At 43.4% G+C, this 22783-nt stretch overlaps 1 protein-coding gene across 1 annotated transcript in view; it reads right to left on the minus strand.

The window, feature by feature from the left end:
* Positions 1-22783, minus strand: part of SLC38A6 (solute carrier family 38 member 6) — a 126488-nt gene that overhangs the window by 87919 nt on the left and 15786 nt on the right. The window contains exons 2-5 of the mRNA XM_073610855.1: positions 15614-15744; positions 11685-11758; positions 10005-10057; positions 9565-9604 (exon numbers count right to left, since the gene is read on the minus strand). Coding sequence (XP_073466956.1) covers positions 9565-9604; positions 10005-10057; positions 11685-11758; positions 15614-15744 — 298 coding nt within the window. The remainder of the gene's footprint in view (positions 1-9564; positions 9605-10004; positions 10058-11684; positions 11759-15613; positions 15745-22783) is intronic.

Raw genomic sequence — 22783 nt, forward strand, 5'->3', positions numbered from 1 at the left:
CATATGTAGATGCTCATCTGAAGTTTGTCAATGAACAGCTAAATGATTCAGAGAAGGGTTGGGAGAAAGTGCTGCGGTCAGATGAGACCAAAATTGAGCTCTTTGGAGAAGAAAAATGCTGACTATGACCCTAAGAACAGTAGAACACCATCCCTACAGTCAAGCACAGAGGTTGAAACATTACGTTTTAAGGCTGTTTCGGTATAGGTTCACTTTGCCGCATTGAGGGGCCAATGGACAGGGCCATGTATTGTAAAATCTTGGATGAGAACCTTCTTCCTTCAGCTACAACACTGAAGATGGGTCATGGATGGGTCATCCAGCATGACTATGACCCAAAACATACTGCCAAGGCAACAAAGGAGTGGCTCAAGAAGAAGCACATTAAGGTCAGAGTGGCCTAGTCAGTCTCCAGACCTTAATCCCATAGAAAATTTATGAAGGGAGTGGAAACTTCGAGTTGCCAAGCGACAGCCAAGAAACATTAAGGATTAAGAGAAGATCTGTAAAGAAGAGTGGACCAAAATCCCTCCTGAAATGTGGGCAAGCATGGTCACTAACTACAAGAAAAGTCTTACCTCTGTGCTTGTCAACAAGGGTTTCTCCACCAAGTACGGTTTTGCTTGAAGATCAAATACTTATTTTACTCACTGAACAGCAACTAAACTTTTTTTTTTTTAAAGATATTTTTTATTAAACTTTTGTTTCAACATACACATACAAAAAAAAAAAAAAAAAAAAAAAAAAAGTAGAAACTTTGGTGATTCACAGCATTATAATATTACATATGTACACTAAAGTGCATAATAAACAGTTTTCATTTATCATGTCCCTGTATTCACCAATAAGAATTACCATGAAAGTACACTATATAATTCTTTGATTGTATGACCATCAGGTGGTTGTGTGCCCCGTCTTTGTATATTTCCTCTGTTGGGGCCACTACCTATCTGGCTATTTGTCTCGTGGAAGGGTTAATGGGCTGGCCAGCCATTTATTCCAGATTTTGTAAAAGGTTTTGTTTTTTTCGTAACCTCGAATGTAACTTTATATAGGGGTATTGCATCATTGATCAGTTGTAGCCACAGAGATTTCAGAGATGTCTGTGACCCCTTCCATGACAATAGTATGGTTTTCCTCGCATAAAAGTGAAGGATACAAAGGCGCCTTTTGGCATTGGTTGAAATGTGATCCCCAAAAATTGCCAGCAGGCAATTCTTGGGGTGCAGAATGTTTGGGAGGCCTATTGCTGATGAGATGAAAGTCCCAACTTCTGTCCAAAAGTGCTTGACTATTGAGCAGGTCCAGAAACCACGTAAAAAATCTGCCTCTTGGCCACAGCCCCTAAAAGCATTCTGCTGTGGGTGTTAGTCCCAGTTTATGTAACCTAGCAGGGGTTAGGTGGGAGGGATGAAAAATTTTAACATTAATGATGCAACCCCTAGATGATATCACTGACATTTTGTATGTTTCGCTAGACTGTCCAGTCTTCTTCAGAAAGTGTAGAGTCCACAAGGGTCCATTTTGTTTGGGCCATTCGGAATCTGGGGTTGTTATCAGTAATGAGGGTAGCGTAGTATGTGGAGATGAGCTTAGTGGGGTCAGGGTGTCGTAATACTTTCTCTAACTGAGGTATAGTTATAGAATTACCCAACGAGCCAAATTGGGCACGTATAGCATGCCGGAGTTGGTAGTAGAAGAACATATATGAGCGTGGTAAATCAAAGTCAGCCCGCATTTGTTGGAAGGATTGAAATCCCTGTGAGTCATATAGATGGCACAGGTATTTAACTCCTTTGGTGTACCACCATTGAGGGTCAGGCAAAGAGTGCAGTTCTTTATAGTTGGGTTTAAACCACAGAGGGTTATTAGGGGACTTCGACCATGGTTCTTTTGTAATGTTAGAGACAATCATTTTAAACAGAGATAGTGAAGTATTTAGCATAGTTGTGCCTGGGCGAGCTGGTGCTTGGCCTCTGTATATGATATTATGGAGCGTTTCCAATGAGGAGGTAATGGCTCCTTCAGTGGACATGCAGGCATTAGTTGCAGCAGGGTGTAGCCAGTCGTGGATATGCACCAGTTGAGAGGCTAAATAATATAAATAGAAGTTGGGGAATGTTAATCCCGCCAGCCATAGTGTCTCCAATGCCACTCTGGGAGACTTACCATTCCACAGAAATGCCGTGCATAGGGTGTCAACCGTTTAAAGATAGATCTAGGTATCCTACATGGTGCGTTAGCTTGGATATATAACAGTTTGGGTAAATAGATCATTTTCAGGACATTAGCCCTTCCCATTAAATCTAAGGGAAGCTCAATCCATTGTTTAGTCTGAGCTAATAGTTGGGTCAGCAAGGGACACAAGTTCTTTTCAATATATGTGGATAAGGGTAATTGCACTATGACCCCTAAGTATTTGAAAGAGGACACCACTTGTAGTTTGGAGTCCAGGTGTATCTGCACTACTGCATCTGGGTCCAGGGGAAAAAAGATTAGATTTGTCCCAATTCACCCTGAATCCAGAGTAATCACCAAATTTATCTATTTCTAGTAACAGTGTCTTTAGTTAGTCCCGAGTGTCAGCTAGGTATACTAAAGGTGTCATCCGCATATAGCGAAATCCACTCTTCTATAGTGAACAGCAACTCAATTTATAACATTTGTATCGTGTTTTTTTCTGAATTTTGGTTGATATTCTGTCTCTATCATTTAAAATACACCTATGATAAAAAATAGGATTTTTATAACAGCTTACCTGTAAAATCCTTTTCTTCGAGTACATCACGGGACACAGAGCCACAGTATTTACTGATGGGTTATATAGGCACCACTAGGTGATGGACACTGGCACACCCTAGAAAGGAAGTTTAGTCCCCTATATAACCCCTCCCCTTACTGGGAGTACCTCAGTTTTGTAGCAAAGCAATATAAGTGTATTAGAAGAGGGGAGGGACCTCTGTGTCCCGTGATGTACTCGAAGAAAAGGATTTCACAGGTAAGCGGTTATAAAAATCCCATTTTCTTTTTCGTACATCACGGGACACAGAGCCACAGTATTTACTGATGGGATGTCCCAGAGCAATGCTATCTGAGGGGAGGGAGACAACAAAAGTAGGGTGCAATCAGACCTGAGGACCTTGTACCACTGCCTGCAGCACACTGTGCCCAAAGGCGATATCCTCATGTCTTCTCACATGCACCTGAATCTGGTGAATGTATGGACTGAAGACCAAGTTGCGGCCTTGCAGATTTGAGCCATGGAAGCCTGATGATGCACTGCCCAAGAAGCACTAACAGCCCTGGTGGAGTGCGCTTTGATTTGAAAAGGTGGAACTTTCCTCTTCAAACCATAAGCTTGAACAGTCCCGGTAGCAGCAGAAAAGAAGGGAATACATAAAACAGTGAGATCCCACGGAGTCACCAACGCATCTGTCCCGCATGCAAGTGGATCCCTTGTTCTTGACACAAAGTTGTCGATCTTGCTGTTGAACATGGATGCAAACTGATCTACATCCAGATCAACCATCTTTGGCATATAGCCAGGAAGATGTCGGGGTGAAGAGACCATTCCCCTGGGAACAACTGCTGGCGACTTAAGTAGTCCGCATGCCAGTTCTCTACCCCTGGAATGAAGATTGCCGATATGCATTGCACATGCTTTTCTGCCCAGATTAGGATCTGGTTTACCTCTCCCTGGGCTGCACGTCTCCTGGTGCTCCCTTGGTGATTGATATAAGCCACTGCTGTGGCACTGTCGGATTGGATCCTGACAGGACAACCCTGCAACCTGATTGTCTAGGCCTTTAGGGCTAGGTATGCCGCACGAATCTCTAGAATGTTGATGGGTAAGGTCCTCTCGGTTTTGGACCATTTCCCTTGGACAGTCGTTTCTTCCAGAACTGCTCCCCAACCTGAAAGGCTGGCATCTGCTGTTACCACCTTCCAGGTAACAGGTAAAAAGGATTTCTTTCTGCAGATTCTCAGGTACCAACCACCAACTGAGGCTCTGACGCACTATTGGTGACAAGTGCATCGCAAAATCTAGCGCCTGGACTTTCTTGTTCCAGGGAGACGGGTTACGGTTTTGCAGCAGTCTCAAATTAAACTGAGCATATCTTTCTCAACAACCTCATACAAAGGCGAATAGAAGAACCCTTCTGTGCCCGGACTACCTGAACCAGCTCCTTTACGGCACCGATTTTTGCCTGAGGTAAAAACACCCTCTTCTGGGTTGTATCAGACCCAAGTACTCTAGTTTTCTTACTGGTTTTAAAGAAGACTTCTCTAGGTTGAGGACCCAACCTAGGTATTCCAGGTAGTTGACTGTGGTGACCAAGCTTTGGTCTAAGCGGGCTACCGACTGGTCTATTAAGAGCAGATGGTCTAGGTACGCTATAACTGGTAAACCCTGGGCCCTTAATCTGGCCAGGAGGGGAGCCAGGACCTTTGTGAACACCCAAGGTGCTGTAGCTAGACCAAAAAGGCAGAGCTACAAACTGAAAATGATGTTTTTTCCATTTCGAAACAGATATTTCTGATGAGCGGGAAAATAGGTACACGCAGGTATGCATCCTTGATGTCCATTGATGCCAGTTCTCCTCCATGTAGGATGGAGACTACTGATCAGATTGATTCCATGCAAAACGATAAAATTTTTTAGGAACCGGTTTAGATCCTTGAGATCTAGGATGGGTCTGACATCTCCATTTGGCTTTGGCACTGTGAAAAGGTTTGAATAAAACCCCAATCCCTGCTCTTGCATGGGAACAACCATTATTACTCTGTGACAAAAGTCGTTCTAACGCTTAAAAGAGAGACATCTTTTTCTCTGGGTCTTTGGGAACATTTAATCTGAGGAAACGAGGAGACGGGAATTCTCGGAACTCTAGTTTGTAACCTAGAGTTATTGTGGAGACCACCCATCTGTCCTGAAAATCCTCCTGCCAGACCCTTGAGAACTGTAGCAGTCTTCCCCCCCACTCGAATGAGCGGGGGCACCCCTTCATAGAGAGGCTTTAGCGTTCTGTCTTGTAGATTTCCTCCCCCAGGACTTCTTTTGTCCCTGGGGTTGACTCTGAGTTTTACCTCTTGAATCTGACGGTGGAGGCCATCACGACAGCCTGGAGGCTGATGCCCCTGGCACTGGAGAAAGAGCCAGTTTAAATGAGTGACGTTTACTCCTTTTCTTAACTGGCAAAAGGGTACTTTTCCTACTTGAGATTTTTTGGATATAATTGTCCAAATCATCCCCAAACAGCCTTACACCACGGAAAGGAAGACCAGCCAGGAGCTTTTTGCATGGCGTTTTGGCTGACCAATTTTTTAACCATAAGGTTCTACGCATATGCACCAACCCAAGCTTAAGGAGAGAGGTCTGAAGGATAGAATCTCTGATTGCGTCAACTGCAAAACACAAAGCCATTGCAGGTTGGCTAACTCCCGGGCCTGCTGTTCAGGGAAAACCTTGAGCACCTGCTTCAAGTGGTCTCTCAAGGACTGACATACCCCAATTGCCACCACTGCAGGTTGAGCTACTGAACCTGCCAAAGAAAAATTGTTTAAAAGTCAGACTTTTATTCACAAAGGATATAGCGGCGTCAATTGCCGGTATACCTCACATCTTTGTGAATTTTTCCTCCATAGGATAAAGTGTTGAAAACTTTTTAGGAGGGAAAAAAAAAATGTTTATCTGGGTGATCCCACTCAGAATAAATAAGCTTTTCCAGCAAGATATGAACAGGAAAAGCATGTGCAGCTTGAGGAGGCTTCAGTGAACCCAAACAAGACATGGGTTTTTCAACCGACTCAGTTACGGGTAACTTAAATGTGGAGCGGACCATTTCAGGAAGAGATTGCACCAGCAATTTCTCAGCCTGTGAAGCTTAAGAGGGTCCTTCCCCACTTGATTCCTCAGAAGATGAATCATCAGTCTCATCCCGGTCCTCTGAGGGGGATTCGTCTCCCCTTTCCCAGAGTTCCTCTGTTTGAGGGTCCTGGGTGGTAGAAGGGGACCTAATGCTTTTTCTTCCACTTTGTGAAGATTCGAATAAGGCCATTAATCTTTCCTCTAATCCACTTATGGTTGAGGAAAAAACCTCCTGAGTAATATATACAGGGGCTGAAATGCCAGAAGCAGTTGCAGTCCCTGAACCTGACAGCTCACACTGACCAGCAACCCTAGGTCTTTCAGGGGGAGATGGTGCTGCAGAGGGGGGGGGGTCCTCAGAGCCTGAGGGAGATCCCTTTGAGCCCCTATTTCTCAGGGTATTTGTACCTCCCCTTCTGCCCATAGTGCCAAGCACAAATGCAGAGGTACTACCAGAAATGCACCCACTGCTGAGCAAAATAGTCCAGCAACTGCCGCTGCTACCAAGGCTCAGTCTGATGCTAAGTAAATGTTGCCTGGGAATGCCTGCGTCACCCACACTCACATACCATCCACTTGCTCGGTGTCCCTGCTTGAGCTGTGTGCACCTGCAAAACAGTGCACTTTATAGCCTTGTATAGCTTGCGTTGTGGGCGTTAAACCACGCCGACGTCGCGCTAATGCTCCGCCCCCCTCCTCCGACCACCCCTTCCGCCCTCCCCCCCCCATCTCTTTAAAAAAAATTAAAAATAAAAAAAAAAGACCGTTTTTCCCCGCACGAGCCGAGGGCTCCGATCCTGATCGGATCGCACATGGAGGGGAGGCTGGGACGGAGCAGAGAGGAGGGCCGGTGGATGAAGAGCCGCCGTAATGGAGGCGGCGGTGTGGCATACCGCTGACTGCCCTATGGCCTCTAGCCTGAAGTAAGCTGTGGGGGGACATTCCTGAAAAGAAAAAAAAAAACCCTTCCCACATCCTACCTGGAGCATGGGCCTGGAGGAGCATGCAGCTTGTACACAGAGACGAGACTGACAAGCATGGAAAGGTACGTACTCTTGACACTTGACAGAACCTGGGGGAGACTTTAGGCATAGCAAAAATTTACTTAAAAAGGAGAAAACCCACAAGAACTAGAAAAATTCCTTAGGAATCTCCCTTACCTTATCCAGCTGCAGGGTTCTGTGGTAACAGACCCAATATTCACCTCTCACGGTGGGCGCCGTTTAGAAAACCTTCAGGGACTGCCCCCCCCCCCCTTTTTTTTTTTTTTAAACAGGGGATCCACAGCCCTGGGTCTGTAAAGCACCCTGCCAGGAATATGGCTGGAAAAAAACAAATACTGGATCCCGGGGTCCAGCTCTCTAAAAAGAGAAGCGTTACAGGCAAAACCTCATTTCTACAGACACAAGGCCCAGGTACCATTCAATTCGGCCTGGAAAAGGCACTTTGAATGGATCTGGTTGCATGCCTTGCCCCAGAAAGGAATATTCCAGCAGAGCTCAGCACAGCACGTCTTTACTCGTGACCAACACCTAAGACACTGGCGAAAAAACTGAGGAACTCCCAGTAAGGCTTCACTTCCTTATTCCCTTACCAAGGATGCAGGCGGCAGCAGCCGAGAGAAGGATCGGCTTCGGCTGCCAACATCGCGAGCTTCCTGGACAGGTAAGTGTCCATATATTAAAAGTCAGCAGCTGCAGTATTTGTAGCTGCTGGCTTTTAATATTTTTTTTGTTCAGCGGACCTCCGCTTTAAGATGATCTGTGACATGTAGGCTTGGGGGACAGCCGCAGGCATATGCCCCTCTTGGGGCATGAACGTCATACCTGCAACTTTTTGACCCCCATTTCACCAGTAAAAGCTTTTTTTTTTTAAAGAAAAATTAAATTAAAATCCCAATTAAGGATTAACCACCTCAATTCTGCCATACGTATAGTGCCTTAAAAAAGAATTCATACCCCTTTAAATTTTCCACATTTTGTCATGTTACAACCAAAAGCATAAATGTGTTTTATTGGGATTTTATGTGATAGACCAGGGGTCCTCAAACTACGGCCCTCCAGCTGTTGCAGAACTACACATCCCATGAGGCATTGTAAAACTCTGACATTCACAGACATGACTAGGCATGATGGGAATTGTAGTTCCTGAACAACTGGAGGGCCGTAGTTTGAAGACCCCTGTGATAGACCAACACAAACTGGCACATAATGGAGAAGAAGGAAACATTTTTTACAAATAAATATGTGAAAAAAGTGTGGCGTGCATTTGTATTCAGCCGCCCTTTACTCTGATACCCTTAACTAATATCTAGTGGAACCAATTGCCTTCTAAAAGGTACCTACGTAGTAAATAGAGTCCACCTGTGTATAATTTTATCTCAGTATAAATACAGCTGTTCTGTGAAGCCCTCAGAAGTTTGTTAGAGAACCTTCGTGAACAAACAGCATCATGAAGGCCAAGGAACACACCAGGCAGGTCAGGGATAAAGTTGCGGAGAAGTTTAAAGCAGGGCTAGGTTAGAAAAAAAAATATCCCAAACATCTCACGGAGCACTGTTCAATCCATCATCTGAAAATGGAAAGAGTATGGCACAACTGCAAACCTACCAAGACATGGCCGTCCACCTAAACTGACAGGTCAGGCAAGGAGAGCATTCATCAGCTAAGTAGTCACAAGGTCCATGGTAACTCTGGAGGAGCTGCAGAGATCCACAGCTCAAGTGGGACAATCTGTCCACAGGACAACTGTTAGTCGTGCACTCCACAAATCTGGCCTTTATAGAAGAGTGGCAAGAAGAAAACCATTGTTGAAATAAAGCCATAAGAAGTCCCATTTGCAGTTTGCGAGAAGCCATGTGGGGGACACAGCAAACATGTGGAAGAAGGTGCTCTGGTCAGATGAGACCAAAATTGAACTTTTTGGTCTAAAAGCAAAATACTACACATGGTGAAAAACTAAACACTGCACATCACCTAGAACAAACCATCCGCACCATGAATCATGGTGTTGGCAGCATCATGTTGTGGGAATGCTTTTCTTCAGCAGGGACAGGGAAGCTGGTCAGAGTTCATGGTAAGATGTATGGAGCCAAATACAGGGCAATCTTAGAAGAATACATGATTAAATCTGCAAAAGACGTGAGATTGGGACGGAGGTTCACCCTCCAGCAGGACAATTATCCTTAACATACAGCCAGAGCTACAATGGAATGCTTTAGAGCAAAGCAAAATTCATGTGTTAGAATGGTCCAAAGTCCAGACTTAAATCCAAATGAGAATCTGTGGCAAGACTTGAAAAGGCACTGTATATATACACAGCCTCCTTTACAGAGAGAAATGTTGATGATGCCAATGCTGATCTTCTCATGAAAATGCTATCCAGCTAGCTCAGGCTTCAATAGTTTTTAAATTGTTGAATAAGCATGCAGCAAGTGACATACAGAACTCTTCTGTGTTCTAGGTCAGTAACCGTGCTGAAACCACAGGATTAGCAGGAGAGCTGAGGATTGGCAATTAACAAGGCCCTGCTTCATAGCAAATCATGTATTTTATACACATATAATAACTTTTCAGCATATTCGAATTTCAACCTAAATACAAATTTTTTTTTCATTCCAATAGTACTTTTATATAAGGTTTAACTTTATTTTATGTCTACTGGTCCTTCAACATTTAGTTCTTTGTAGCACTTACCTCCAATGTTCTGAATAAGAATGGTGCATGCCACAAGAATCTAAAAACAGAAATATTACAAATGTCATGGAAAAAAAAAAAAAAAAATCTGCAATTATTGTCTGGCAGCGATAAAAGACTGACTGCAAATAAAATCCTGTGGTTGTTTGCTCTACAATGGAACCCAAATGATTGTACTTTCACTAGGCACAAATTTCATCTGGGTATTGAGGTTCTTACTGGAAAAATCATTATCATTTATGCTTTTCTCTAATTATATGGATGCTTCTGAATATACGGCACAGCACAAACACAAAAAACAGTCACTGGGCTGTTAATAGCCAGTCTAGGATTTGTGTGACTAATGTTGTATAGAAGAAAATATTTCCAGGACATCCTGATCTCAGTAATGGTGATATAAGGTAATGCAAAAAACAAAAACAAAACAAACACTCTAATACCTTTCCAGGTGTGCCAAAGGCAACGAGGCCAAGATCCTCATAGGATGTAACAGCTGTAGACACAGACAAAAAGAGTTACAAAAAACCTAAACAAGATATACTTTTTTTTTATTTTTTTTTTTTTTATAGACTAACATGTTTATAATTAGAACTAAAAAACCTGCTGCAAAAAAAAAAAAAAAATTCTTATAGTAGGCACTTTATCTCGGGACTATTTTTAAATAGCATATTTTTGCATACTTGGCTCTGGCGATTTCGTTTGGTATTTAGAAAATTCCAAATTGTTAAAGTGACCCTGTCGCTTAGATAAGCAAAAAAAAAAAAAAAAAATGAAATAAGAGCAGCCTGTATTGCCACAAGTCTCTGCTCTCTTGCAAAGCTATGGCCACTCAAGGTATCGATTGCTTTGGGGCGCCATGGTGGTTCCACCCAACAGCCATTAGTTTCCTGTGAGGAGGTTGAAGCATTTCATCTCTACATAGAAAATGATATAAAAGACTATCAGAGACTTCAAACCTGAAACAGGAGTGGTTGAAAGACACATTACAGGAGATAGTGAGAGACTGAGGACATCCTACTTGAGACTGCTCGAGATCACTACCATTACAGTCTCTTTACAAACCAGTGACTGCTGGGTTCGACAAAAGGTCACACAATAAGTATCAACGGGCTACAGGTTTGGCACCAGGGCTTTAAACCATGGCTGGACAACACATGGCAATTGGGCCAAAGCTCTTGGTATAGGAGTGATCAGAGAGAAATACTAGAGTAATGCACTAAACCGCTTTGTTATTATTAATACAATGGTTCTAAAGTCTAAAAGCTTTTTACCTTATGCATTCCCTGCATTAAGGTAAACGTTTTGCTACTTCCCTCTCCAAACAAACACTTACCTGTCCCCCTAATCCATCCAGCACTGTACCCGGGTGAAAGTCTTCTAGCTGAACTTCCCGGTCTCACAGGGATTCGGACAGCAGCAGGAGTCATTGGCTTCTGCTACTGGCAGTCAAATCCTGTAAGGAGAGGGGCGGAGGGGGCGGGTGTGAGCTGCTCTGTGTGCGTCTATGGATGCACACACCCCAGCTTGGGAGCACACCTGCACAAGTACCCCCCCCCAGTGTATGATAATCAAAGATCTGAATGGCCACATTTCCAACGCTGTGATCCACCTTTAGTGAAAATTCACAAGCATAACTGCGTAAAAAAACTCTAATGACAACAGTGGGGAAGAAATGGTTGATGTGCTTTGCGGTGACCTTAGCGCTTAATCACAACCCAAGCTACGTTTGTACATTTTTAATAAAAGGTGGATTACAGAGTCGGAAGTGTGGTCATCCAGATCTTCTTTGACTATCATTTGCACAGGTATGCAAACTGGGCCAGCACCTGTTTTGAGTGTGTGTGTGCACGAGATGCAGTAGACCAACCTGGAGCAGCGCTGCCTTTTATATGTCCCCCCTCCATCCAGCAGCTACCTTGCTATGGGGACACTCACAAGGAAAAGAGGAGGGCAGTGTTAGCAGGGGGCCCCTAAAGCACATGCAAGAGGCCACTCTGTACAAAATCAATGCACAGAGTAGGTAAATATGAACCTCTTTTTTAATTATATTAATATGCTTTAGTATCATTTTAAATTACTTTCTAGTGTTAGGTGTGCATACAATGTAAAAAAAAACTTACCAGTCTGAATGCATAAACGGAGCAACAAGTGAATGGAGTATGCAGCCAGCAGTGCCACCATCAACAGCAAAATACTAGTAAAGAATAAAGAAGATACAGTTAAGCAGCCATCTTGAAACAGGAAGATATTTTTTTACAATTTGACATTTAAGAATTTTGCAGAAGGAAAAAAATTGCCAAATGTTGTGTTTGCACTAATGCTGGAGAAAAAAAAAATGTGACTTGCTGGAGCGCAGTTGTGCATTGTAGCCAATCAGCTTTCAACTTCAGCTTGTTCAATTAAACTGACAATGAAGAAAAAAAAAAAAAAAAACCTGGAAGCTGATTGGTTTCTATACAGAGCTACATCAGATTTTGCACTCTCCAGTTCTAGTAAAATCAACCCAAGGGCATCTAAATAAGAGGTGGAAGACTACCAGGTTTTGGAAGTATATTTGTGGTATAACATCCAAGACCCCCAACTCAGGTGCATTCAGGCACATGAAGCATTTGAGCATGCATTTATTTAACTGGCCAGAATATTACTTTATTTTAGCCCTTAAAATGAATGAACACTAAATGTGCCTAGCTTTAACGAGTGTTTAGACGCGTTCACATGCACCAGGCAGTTTTTCTGCCCAAACGCACCTCTCCTGAATGTAATTTTGGTGTGTTCAGATTTCTGCTTCTAAACGCCCCTGCCTCTAAATGCCTGTAAAAGCCTATGTGCATGGAAAAAAAATACGTCAATTGCCTGTAAAATGGGGATTTCAACGAATGGTCACTAAACATAAAGGGTTTAAAAAAAACAGGCATTTTCCAGAGGTGGATGGAAAGTGTTGCGAAGCATGAAGTCATGAACACAGTCAGCTAGCATAAAATGCTGACTAGCTTCCTCTTTTATTACATTTCAAAGCCGCACATCCAAAAAGCTTTGCTAAATGAACTGCAGAAACATAGCCAAGTTAAAATAACTTACTATACAAATCATGTTAAATCAAATGTGACAGTGAGCAAAAAAAAAAAAAAAATAATAATAATCTCAGTATGACACTCCTTAATAGGGTTTTTTTTTTTTTTTTTTTAAATCACACTTACCTAGGTGGATGCATCAACGGTCCCCTGCCGCTCTGAGGCGGAGAACCGAGCACTCAAACACCATAGATCGCTCGGTTCTTAGAGCTCCCTAAGCAGAGAGCTGGTGACTGTCAGTCATCAGCTCTCTGCTCTGCCCCCCCCCCCCCTCGCTCACTGGAGCACTGTGCTGTGGAGGGGTGGGAGCAGCTGGCTCAGGCTCTCAGCGGCTCGCCCGCTGCCAGTCCATATGGTCGCAATCTTTCTTGAGCCTGGACCATCTCTGCGACATCAGCAGACAATAGGCTTCAGCCCACTGTCAGCTGAAAACGGGTCACAGGAGTGCAGAACAAACTGCACTCCTGTGATCCACAGGAGAAGTTCACCCAAACGAGCTTTGGATGCGCTTCTCCTTTAACACCTAACAAAGCGTATGACATTTCAAACGTTAACGCCAGGCAGATATAAAACACACAGATTAAATTCTTTATTCACTCATAAATTATTGTATTCATTTTTTAATGCATCTAGTGTAAAACCTGAATTTGACTTGATATCAACCTTTTGCAATCTACTCACATAGTAGCAGAGCATACATAGCCTGGGAGTGGGAAAGGAGGGACTTGGAGCCAAATCAGGGATGCTGCAAGGTTGATCCTTGCAGTCAGCAGGCTGTGGATGGAGAGATGTCACCACTGTACAGTTTATAACCGTAACAGAAAAGGTGGTGTCATCCACTGGCAATGCTGTATGGTTGGGTTGTGTAAATTTCAGGAGCAGCAGGTAAAACAGGCCCATTTACGTATTTTATCTGTGTATTTAGTTATTTGCCCAGAGCTCAACCCCAACATTGCTTAGTCTAAAACAATACTGTATCAATACTCAAAGCTATCCATACGCCCAGATATCTCTTGTTCAACCTGCTGGATAAACAAGAGCAATGTAAAAGATTCATCATCCATCCTATACAATGAGGAATCTCTGCTGCCAGCTACTGTATTTAAGCAGCCGTTACATCTGATAAGATGAAGTCACTGTTCGGCCGACATTTTTCAACACAGCTTCTTCAATTTTTTTTTTATATACAAGTTTGTAGGGCTGGGAATTTGTATGCAATTAAGCAGGACCTTGCACTGACGGGAGTAATTTCGGGCAGGCCTGTGGAACCCAGAACCCCTTGGGGAGGTTGGGAAACCCTTGTTTCAGCTCCTCATGCACCTCCCATGTCCAACTCACTCTGTGTCTAGTAGGGGCACAGGGTGACCAAGAACCCCAGTCTGATCTGTACTAATTGGACTCACTGTACAACCACACTGGAATGTTGTGTATATTATATTGTCTCATACCGTTGGGGACTCTTTGCTAGGTCGTTTGGGGTGTGGCTGTATTCCACTGTTCTATTGTGTGTCTGCCTCCAACAGCTCTCTCTGCTGATTGGACAGTCTACTCCGCCCTGAATGCAAAGGGGAGGGATTGTCCTGAGTGTTACCTCTGTGTACCTGTGTTTTCAAGAAATACGTTTCATGTTTAGCAACCAAATCGAGTACTGTCTAGTTATTGGTTGTCAACGGTTTGGAATATCTGATATCTATATTCAGACTGGGAGGAAGCAGTATATGACGAAAGCAGTCAAGCGGAGTGTGGGACGTTTCATTACATTGGTGGCAAGCAGTGGGATACATCCTGCAGTCTGGGACATCCAAACCTCCACTGGATCCAAGATCAGGATAGCAGACTTCGGTCACCCCAGCGGAGATATGGATCTGGCATCAGGGTTCCCGGGGCTGCTGTGGATCGTCCTTTCAGCATATTCCAGGACTGTGTCTGAGGAAGAATACCTGAAGCTCAAGCAACAGATTCGGGAAGGACTCTGGATTGGAACCCTCCAGGTCGCTGATATGCAACAGGGCAAGTGCTTTCCAACACATCCAGCTTTTGTCTGACGAAAAAGCGAAATCGGCTGTCGAAAAGCACCGTACTAACGACCAGAAAATTGTCAGACAGCTCGTCATACGAATTTTTCCATCCGATTTTCGTATCGTGTGTATGGGCCTTTAGTCTGGCCATACACGTTGCAAATTTCTTTCCTGCAAACACGGGTTGCAGGAAAAAAATTTGCATGGGTGGGGGGTGAGCTGCCCCTGCAGGGAGAAGACAGTGATTACTGCTAGCGGCTATAGCATCCGCTAGTGATAATCTCAAGAGAATCCGGCAGTTTGGTTGTACCAAAGTTGATCGATTGAGCAACTTGGTACGTTCGGCCTGTGCATTAACGGTACGAATCTTGACCGATTCCTGGTGAAGCTGCCGAGATTCGAACAGTGTTTTGCCAGCCTTAGATTTCTCTTGTTTAGCCCTGCAGGTTAAACAAAAGAAATCTTTCAATTTCCCCATCCATGCTAAATGGATAAAGGAATCTCACCTGCTGACTGCTGTATTCTAACAGTTGGCTCCTGTAGCTGGTAAAATACTCAGAACAGTGAGCGCTGGTAGTACAGCTAGTGCTACAGTGCTCCGACAGGAGATGCGGCTGCTGTGTGCCCGCCCAACCAGCCCCTGTCCATTCACAGAAGGCTTAGGGGTTGATTTACTAAAGACAAATAGACTGTGCAATTTGCAAATTTCCCCCAGAGCTTAGTAAATGTGGTAAAGCTCTGCTGATTTCAATCATCAATTTCTGGAGTTCTTTAGGAATGTTTAAAAATAGCAAGGCTTTTTCTAAAAACTGGAAAATAGGTGAGAGTCAAAATTTAATTCATTGCCCGATCAGTTGGAGAGGAAGTCTGACTGACAGTCACAGGTTACTTCATTCTGACATTTCTCAGTCCCTCATTAAACAAGCTACAAAGACTTACATAAACCCTTGTATTAAATACCTGAAGCCAATAATTCCTGTACTGGCCATAGCGAAAGATAACCCCAGGATTCCACTTCCCATGATGGCGTTCATTAAGTTGAAGACAGAAAAGCCAAACGAGGCTCCGGAGGACGTCCTTCCATGTGCTTGCTGCAAGACAGAAATAAAAACATGTAAAATCTGTTTGTAAATCAGTCTTATGAGCTTTAGCCCCGGTTCATACTGCCGTAACTTGTCATGCCACACAGTCACACGACAAGTCACTCCCCATGAACAGCAATGGAACCATTCTAATCGGTGTGACCCGAGTCGCTCCAACTTAGAAAAAAGTTCCTGCACTACTTTGAGGCGACTTAATCACGATTTACTTTGACTACCGTTAGAGAAGTCGTATGCAAGCCAAAATGAAGTTGCACTGGGATGTCAACTTTGAAGCTGTGCTGGTGTGAACTGGCACTTGTCCAGATAAACAGGTTAAAGCTAAGAGTATGGACTTAAAATAGATTCGTCATGAAAGAAATACCTGTCATTGCTGACCTTAATTTGAAAATGCAAGTTGCCTGAGTTTTCTTGCTTCAATTTTTCTGAACCCCTGACAGGGGGCATGCATGCAGAAAACGAGTGTCAGAAATAAATTCTTCTCTATATTTGTTACAGATCATTCACTTAGTACAGAAGCCAAAAAACCTAATGCAGCTTCCTCTGATGGTATGGTAACAATGGTGCACTGCCCTTGAATGTGGAGCAGAGTTGCCACTCTCATGTAGGGTGTGCCTACATGAGTGTACACTACAGTAGGATGAAAAAAAATGTTGCAGGGGGCATGGCCACCCCTAATCCTGCCTATTGTTTTCTAGATTGACAGCAATGCCTCTGCTGCTGAACCCTTCCCACCTTGAGCTGCAGTGCCTGGGAGAGGGAACATGTGAGACACAAATGAAGGATTTGGCTCAGTCAGGGAAGGTAAAGGAAGGTTTTTGTTTACCTTAGGAGGCTTGCAAATTACATAGTAACGAAATGTATTAATTGTAGACTGTCATACAGGAGCCTTTAGTTGTACTTTAATAATGAAAGCTATATTTCTCTCATGACAGATTTTCTTTAAAATGAATACAAAATAAAAAGGTCCCTGCTACAGAAGTGCATTTACTCATCTCTCCAGTGACTTGCGTCACTTACATTCCAGCACTGAAGCCCACATAAGACTATCGTCATTTTACACTGAGGTGTAGAATTTTGTGCTGTAGATCTATTCTCTAACCCCTATGTCACTACAGGACTCGAAGGGCCATTCACACCACTGCTCTGAGGTAACATTAGGAGTGTTTGCATAGCACCCCAACACATCTGCATTGCATCACACTTGTGCGCTATGTTACCAAAAATGCATCAGGTATGATTTTTGGAACCATTGCAGTGTATCTGGCAGCCAAAGTAAATTAATTCCTGCCTTAAAGCGGAGTTCCACCCTAAAGTGGAACTTCCGCTCATCAGATTCCTCCCCCCCCCCCCCCCCCCCTCCGGTGCCTCAACTGGCACCTTTCAGGGGGGAGGGGGGTGCAGATACCTGTATAATACAGGTATTTGCACCCACTTCCGGGAATAGCTAGCCACAGCTAGCTGCAAATGCCCCCCCCCCCCACCCCCCTCCCCCCGTTGTGTTCTGGGAAACACACAGTTCCCACAACACAACGGGGACCAGTGTAGATGCGCAGCGCGTCTCGCACATGCGCAGTAGGGAACCAGGCAGTGAAGCCGCAACGCTTCACTTCCTGATTCCCTCACCGAGGATGGCGGCGGGGCAGCCGAGAGACAAGCGATCGATCGGCTTCCGACATCGCTGGACCCTGGACAGATAAGTTTCCATTTATTAAAAGTCAGCAGCTGCAGTATTTGTAGCTGCTGGCTTTTAATATTTTTATTTAAGGTGGAGCTCTGCTTTAAAAAGGGACATTGAGCCCAGATTCACATTGAAGCGATTTGGCATGCAATTGTTCAAATCACATGCCAAATCGGCAGCTATTGCTGGCCATGGCGCCGCACCGATTAAAGCGGAGTTCCACCCAAATTTTGAACAATATCTGTATGTATTCTCTTCCTTGCCTAGATGCTGACATGCCTTTAAAAAAATTTAAATCGCCGTAATTACCTTTTATTTTTCTATTCTTCTTTGCACTTCCTGCTTCTCCTCCCGTGGGAGTAGGCGTGTTTCTAGCCTCTCCCAGACACCTGGGAGCTAGTCTCAGGCTTCCCAGGATGCCACTGAGCATGTGCGGGAACGAGCGGTGAATGCTGGGAGCACAGCATTCACCACATCCAGGAAATAAATGCTTGTGGGCTTCAAATGCCCACAATGAAGATGGAAACCGCCTGCAGTGAATAATATAAGTTATTCTTTCCAACAAAATCTGACACAGGCGGACTTATTACACACAATATGTGAGTATGTAATGCTGAGAAGAAAAGTTTGTGAATGAACTAAAAAAAAACAAAAAAAAAAAAAACAAAAAAAAACGATAGATAGGTGGACCCCCGCTTTAACAAAAGTAGTTCCTGTACTACTTTTGGCGACTTCAGGAGGCGATTTGTATAGAGATCTGTGCAGGAACCCACACAGATGTCTGTCACTTCGCCTCCCGAAGTCGGACTGCTTAGCCGGGTTGAAATTGTGCGAGTTCAGCTGAACTTGCATAATTTCAAACCCCCCAGCAATGTGAACTTAAACTAAAAGGGGGGAAAAAAAAAAAAAAAAAAAAAAAAAAACACACACACACACTCACTCACACACAACCTCATGTTATACTCACCTGCTCTGTGTGATGGTTTTGCACAGAACAGCCCCGATCCTCTGTCTTTTGGGTCCCCACCGGCGCCCCTGCCTCCTCCTCTTTAGCCAGTGCCCCAATAGAAAAAGTCACTTGCTCTGGGGGCACTGGTGCTTGCTTGCTCCCAAGCTTCGCTTTATGCGTCCATAAGACACACAAAGCTTCATCTCAGCCCCCCTGCTCTCTTCTCATTGGCTCACTGGCTGCAATTGACAGTAGCAGGAGCCAATGGCTCCCATTGCTGTCTCAGCCAATGAGGAATGAGACACCCAGGAGAAGCTCAGCTCTCATGCACATTTCTGGATCAAGAGGGAGCTTAAGTATTGAGGGTGTTGCACACAGGTTTTTTTTACCTTCATGCATAGGATGCATGAAGGTAAAAAACCTTGAGCCATTAAAACCACTTTAAAGTGTTTGTAAAGGTACATTTTTTTTTTTAAATAACAATTGTGTCATACTAAACCTGCTCTGTGTAATGGTTTTGCACAAAGGAGCCACAATCCTCCTCTTCGTAGGTCCCCCGCAGGTGCTCCTGGCTCCTCCCCCTGCTGAGTACCCCTAAAGCAAGCCACTTGCTATGGGGCACTTATGCAGGCTCACTCCAGAGCAGCACTCTGTGTGTCCATTGACACATACAATGTGGCTTGGCCCTGCCCCCTGCTTCCTCCTCACTAGCTGTGATTGACAGCAGCAGGAGCCAATGGCTCCCACTGCTGTGTTTGTGCCATTGAGGAGAGAGAGTGCAGCGATGTTGATTTCGTGCACATCGCTGGATCAACATTGGCCGCAGCTAAGGGAGAGAGGGGGCATTAAGGTCAAAATAAATAAATAATTAAAAAAATCTTCTGCCTTTACAACTACTTTAATATAAACACGTGTTAACCACACCAACATGGACTGTTCTGGTGTGAATGTACCCACAGCAGTCTAAAATTCTACTATACAGGAGATTACAACAGGAGACTGATACCAAGTCAAATTTTTGAAAATTTGTTGGATTAAAAAATACATTGGGTTTAATCACATAACCACAATTCTTATGTCTGTTTAGAGTTCAGCTTTAAAGTAATCATGCAGACAGAAATTTAGCACCACAATGTCAAGCTAAGGGAATTCGCACTCAAAGCAGAGGATGATTAGCCAAAGCATCTTCAAAATGTTTCAGTAGACTTACTAGGCATGACTTACCGAAGGATTTGAGAATGTTCACACAAACTGAACATTCCCACTTCAATTATACAATCATGTGCAGATAACTTTATTAAACAGGGATTTTTTTTTTACATGATTAGACATTTTTTTATGTGAACATTCTTAAAATATTCAGTAAATCAGTCTCCATCTACCTGCCCGATTTGATTAGAGTGGAAGGTTGAGGTAGGCCTTCAAAATGATGGTTAGACCTATAGGAGATTCTATGATCAGACTGAAAAGTGGCAAGCTTTAGTCTACATCACTACCCATGTGGTCAGTTACATCTACGGCGTGGTCAGTTACATCTACGACGTGGTCAGTATACAGTTAGTTCTTAGCAGCAGAGAGAAATTTATATCTCAAGTTGCAATCTGAAGCAGACCATGCAATGCACAAATATCAGCCAGTTCCTGATGAACTGGCCAAAATGTTAACCAAGGGGCTATGTCGGCACCTTCCTGCTGGTCACCATCCCCATTTAGCAAGGACAGGAGAAACTGAAAGATTTTCTTGGTTTAATCTGCGGGGCTAAACGAGAGAAATCTTAGGCCCCTTTTACACGAGAGGTCCAATCGGGTCCAGCTGCCCATTTTCCAGCTGGACCAGATTGGAGCTCTTGTGTGAAAGGGGCTTAAGATCTCTTGTTTAGCCCTGCAGATTAAACAAAATACATTTTTCAATTTCCCCCATCCATGCTAAATGTCTGTTTTTCAGCCGGACCTGATTGGACCCTCCATTCTCCAGACTTGTGTCCATTTACACCTGGCTACCTCTGGGCCCAATTTAGCAAAAAAAAAAAAAAAACACAAGGAAGGAAGGGGGTCAGTTCCCCTCTGTATGGCTAGATCGGAGGATAGTCGGGTGTAAATGAACAGCCAATCCATTTACATCTGGCTGCCCAGAGAGCAGACTGCTCTGCAAAAGCGAAGTGGACACAGACCTGTAATTCGGCCACGCCGCTCAGCAGGGGGATCAGCGGATGGATCCCTTGCTGAGCAAAACCGGATCTGGCCAGCATGAGAGGGGCCTTACGGCCAGCCTAAGGATTAATTCACACTTATATGTGTGCCAGACTAATAGGAAATGAATAGGTGTAAATCTACCCCTAAATGTTTTACCTATGCTAATATGTCAGAACTGCACCTCAACTCCTTCTACATTGAGATAAACAGGGTGGCACGGTAGGTACGCTAACAATACAATGTGCCACATCCTAGGTTAGTAGTACAGAAATGTATTTAGCTGAATCAATCTATCCTGGTCTATGGCATTCAGACTTTGTATTGCTACAACCATGTTACACTTTGTGTAATCACCATCACTAGTCAGACCCATGGAGAGCAACACTTCTATAGAATATACAATACTTTAAAGATTTTATAGGTTTAAGATATTGAATTAAAAGTTAAAAACTTTTTAATTGTGTACTATTGGTGCCTAAAAATTACATATATTCTTCAATCCAAATGTCCTTTCTACATTCTGTTATGTAGCAGAAACTACACAGAATGAAAATACCAATCACTGCATTCCTTCTACCAGGTTAAAGATGACAAGTATGCCGAGTATTTCACTTGTTAATGAGCACCAAAAAACCATCTGAAGGACGCAATCACCATAAATAAATGTGAAGTGAAGAATGCTGCCCGACTCCACTGTAACAAACACTACCTGCTATCTTGTGGTTGGATTGTCTATTTCTCTGTATTGCGGATTGAAGTAATGGATTCAAAGAGACTGGACAGTTTACCCACCTGACAGCAGGGTTCATTTTGACATTAAATTTTGACTAGACTAATAGTCTTGACTAAAATGTCATTTTCGCTTTAGTCATATTTTAGTCTTTTGAATGGTTTAAGTTTTAATCATATTTTAGTCGACTAAAAATCAAATGGGTTTAGTTAAATTTTAATGCATTTAAGCATTTCTTTAGAATTGCCAAACTCATTATTTACTCCTAGAGTAAAAAAAAAATAAAAAATATCGAACATGTTATTATTTATGGTATTAAAGCGGAGTTCCGCTTAAAAAAAAATGAAATTAAAAGTCAGCAGCTACAAATACTGCAGCTGTTGACTTTTAATAAAATCGGACACTTACCTGTCCCAGGGTCCAGTGATGCGGGGGGAGACGAAGCCCCGCTCGTTTCCCCCTCCTCTCTGTGGTACCGGCATTGTAACTGTGGGCGCCCGGCTGTGGCTTCACAGCTGGGGACCCACTGCGCATGCGCAAGCCACGCACCGTGACTGGCCGGGCAATCTTCTGGGACCTGTGACGTGTCCCAGATGATTGCTGAGAGGGAGGGGGTAGGGTGATCTCCCTTCCGGTGCCGCAGAGCGCCAGGAGGAAGTGGGAGCTGGGACCCTCTAAAAAGAGGGTACCGCCCCCCCCCCCCCCAAAAAAATGACATGCCAAATGTGGCATGTCAGGGGGTCACCTCCCTTAAAGTGGAAGTTCCATTATTGGGTGGAACTCCGCTTTAAGGTTTGAACATACCATACAGACACAAATTTAAAAACATCTATATAAATATAACCAAGTTAAACAAACAAAAATATTGCTTTCTGACAAGCAGAAGAAGTACAACTTGAAAATATAAAAAAAAAAAAAAAGAAAAAAGTAAACTATTGGCTGTAATGGCCATTGCACATATTACCTGAATATATTACCAACAAAATATTAACAAAAATAAGAAAAGCTTTTTCTTAATATGTTTTTCCTTTAGCAGCTTTGTAGATGCCCCCTACATATTCTTATATGGTAGTGCAGTGTTAATTTTGATGTCAAATTTCAATTTAGTTTTAGTCCTAGTCTTGCCTAAAATGCCATTTTAGTTTTAGTCGTATTTTAGTCATCTCAATTGTTTTAAGAGTATTCATTTAGTAGAAGAAAATATTTTAGTCAATGAAATGAACACTGCCTGACAGTCTCATGTGGCTGTTTGACATTTATGCGGTGCGTTACAACTGAACTCTATACAACATGCTATTCCATGAAAGCTCAAAGATGCAGCAAGTAGGACATTTTTTAATGCGCCCCACTTAATGCACACAGGTGTGACCAGGGCCTTATAACCCCCCAGGGACTCTATCGGTGAGATAGCGATACCGAGTTCTTGGGTCATTACAAGTGGCTTACATTCTCTCTGTCATTTATTTTGTCATTTAGAC

The sequence above is a fragment of the Aquarana catesbeiana genome, linkage group LG13, assembly GCF_042186555.1.
Source record: "Aquarana catesbeiana isolate 2022-GZ linkage group LG13, ASM4218655v1, whole genome shotgun sequence".
Classification (NCBI taxonomy): domain Eukaryota; kingdom Metazoa; phylum Chordata; class Amphibia; order Anura; family Ranidae; genus Aquarana; species Aquarana catesbeiana.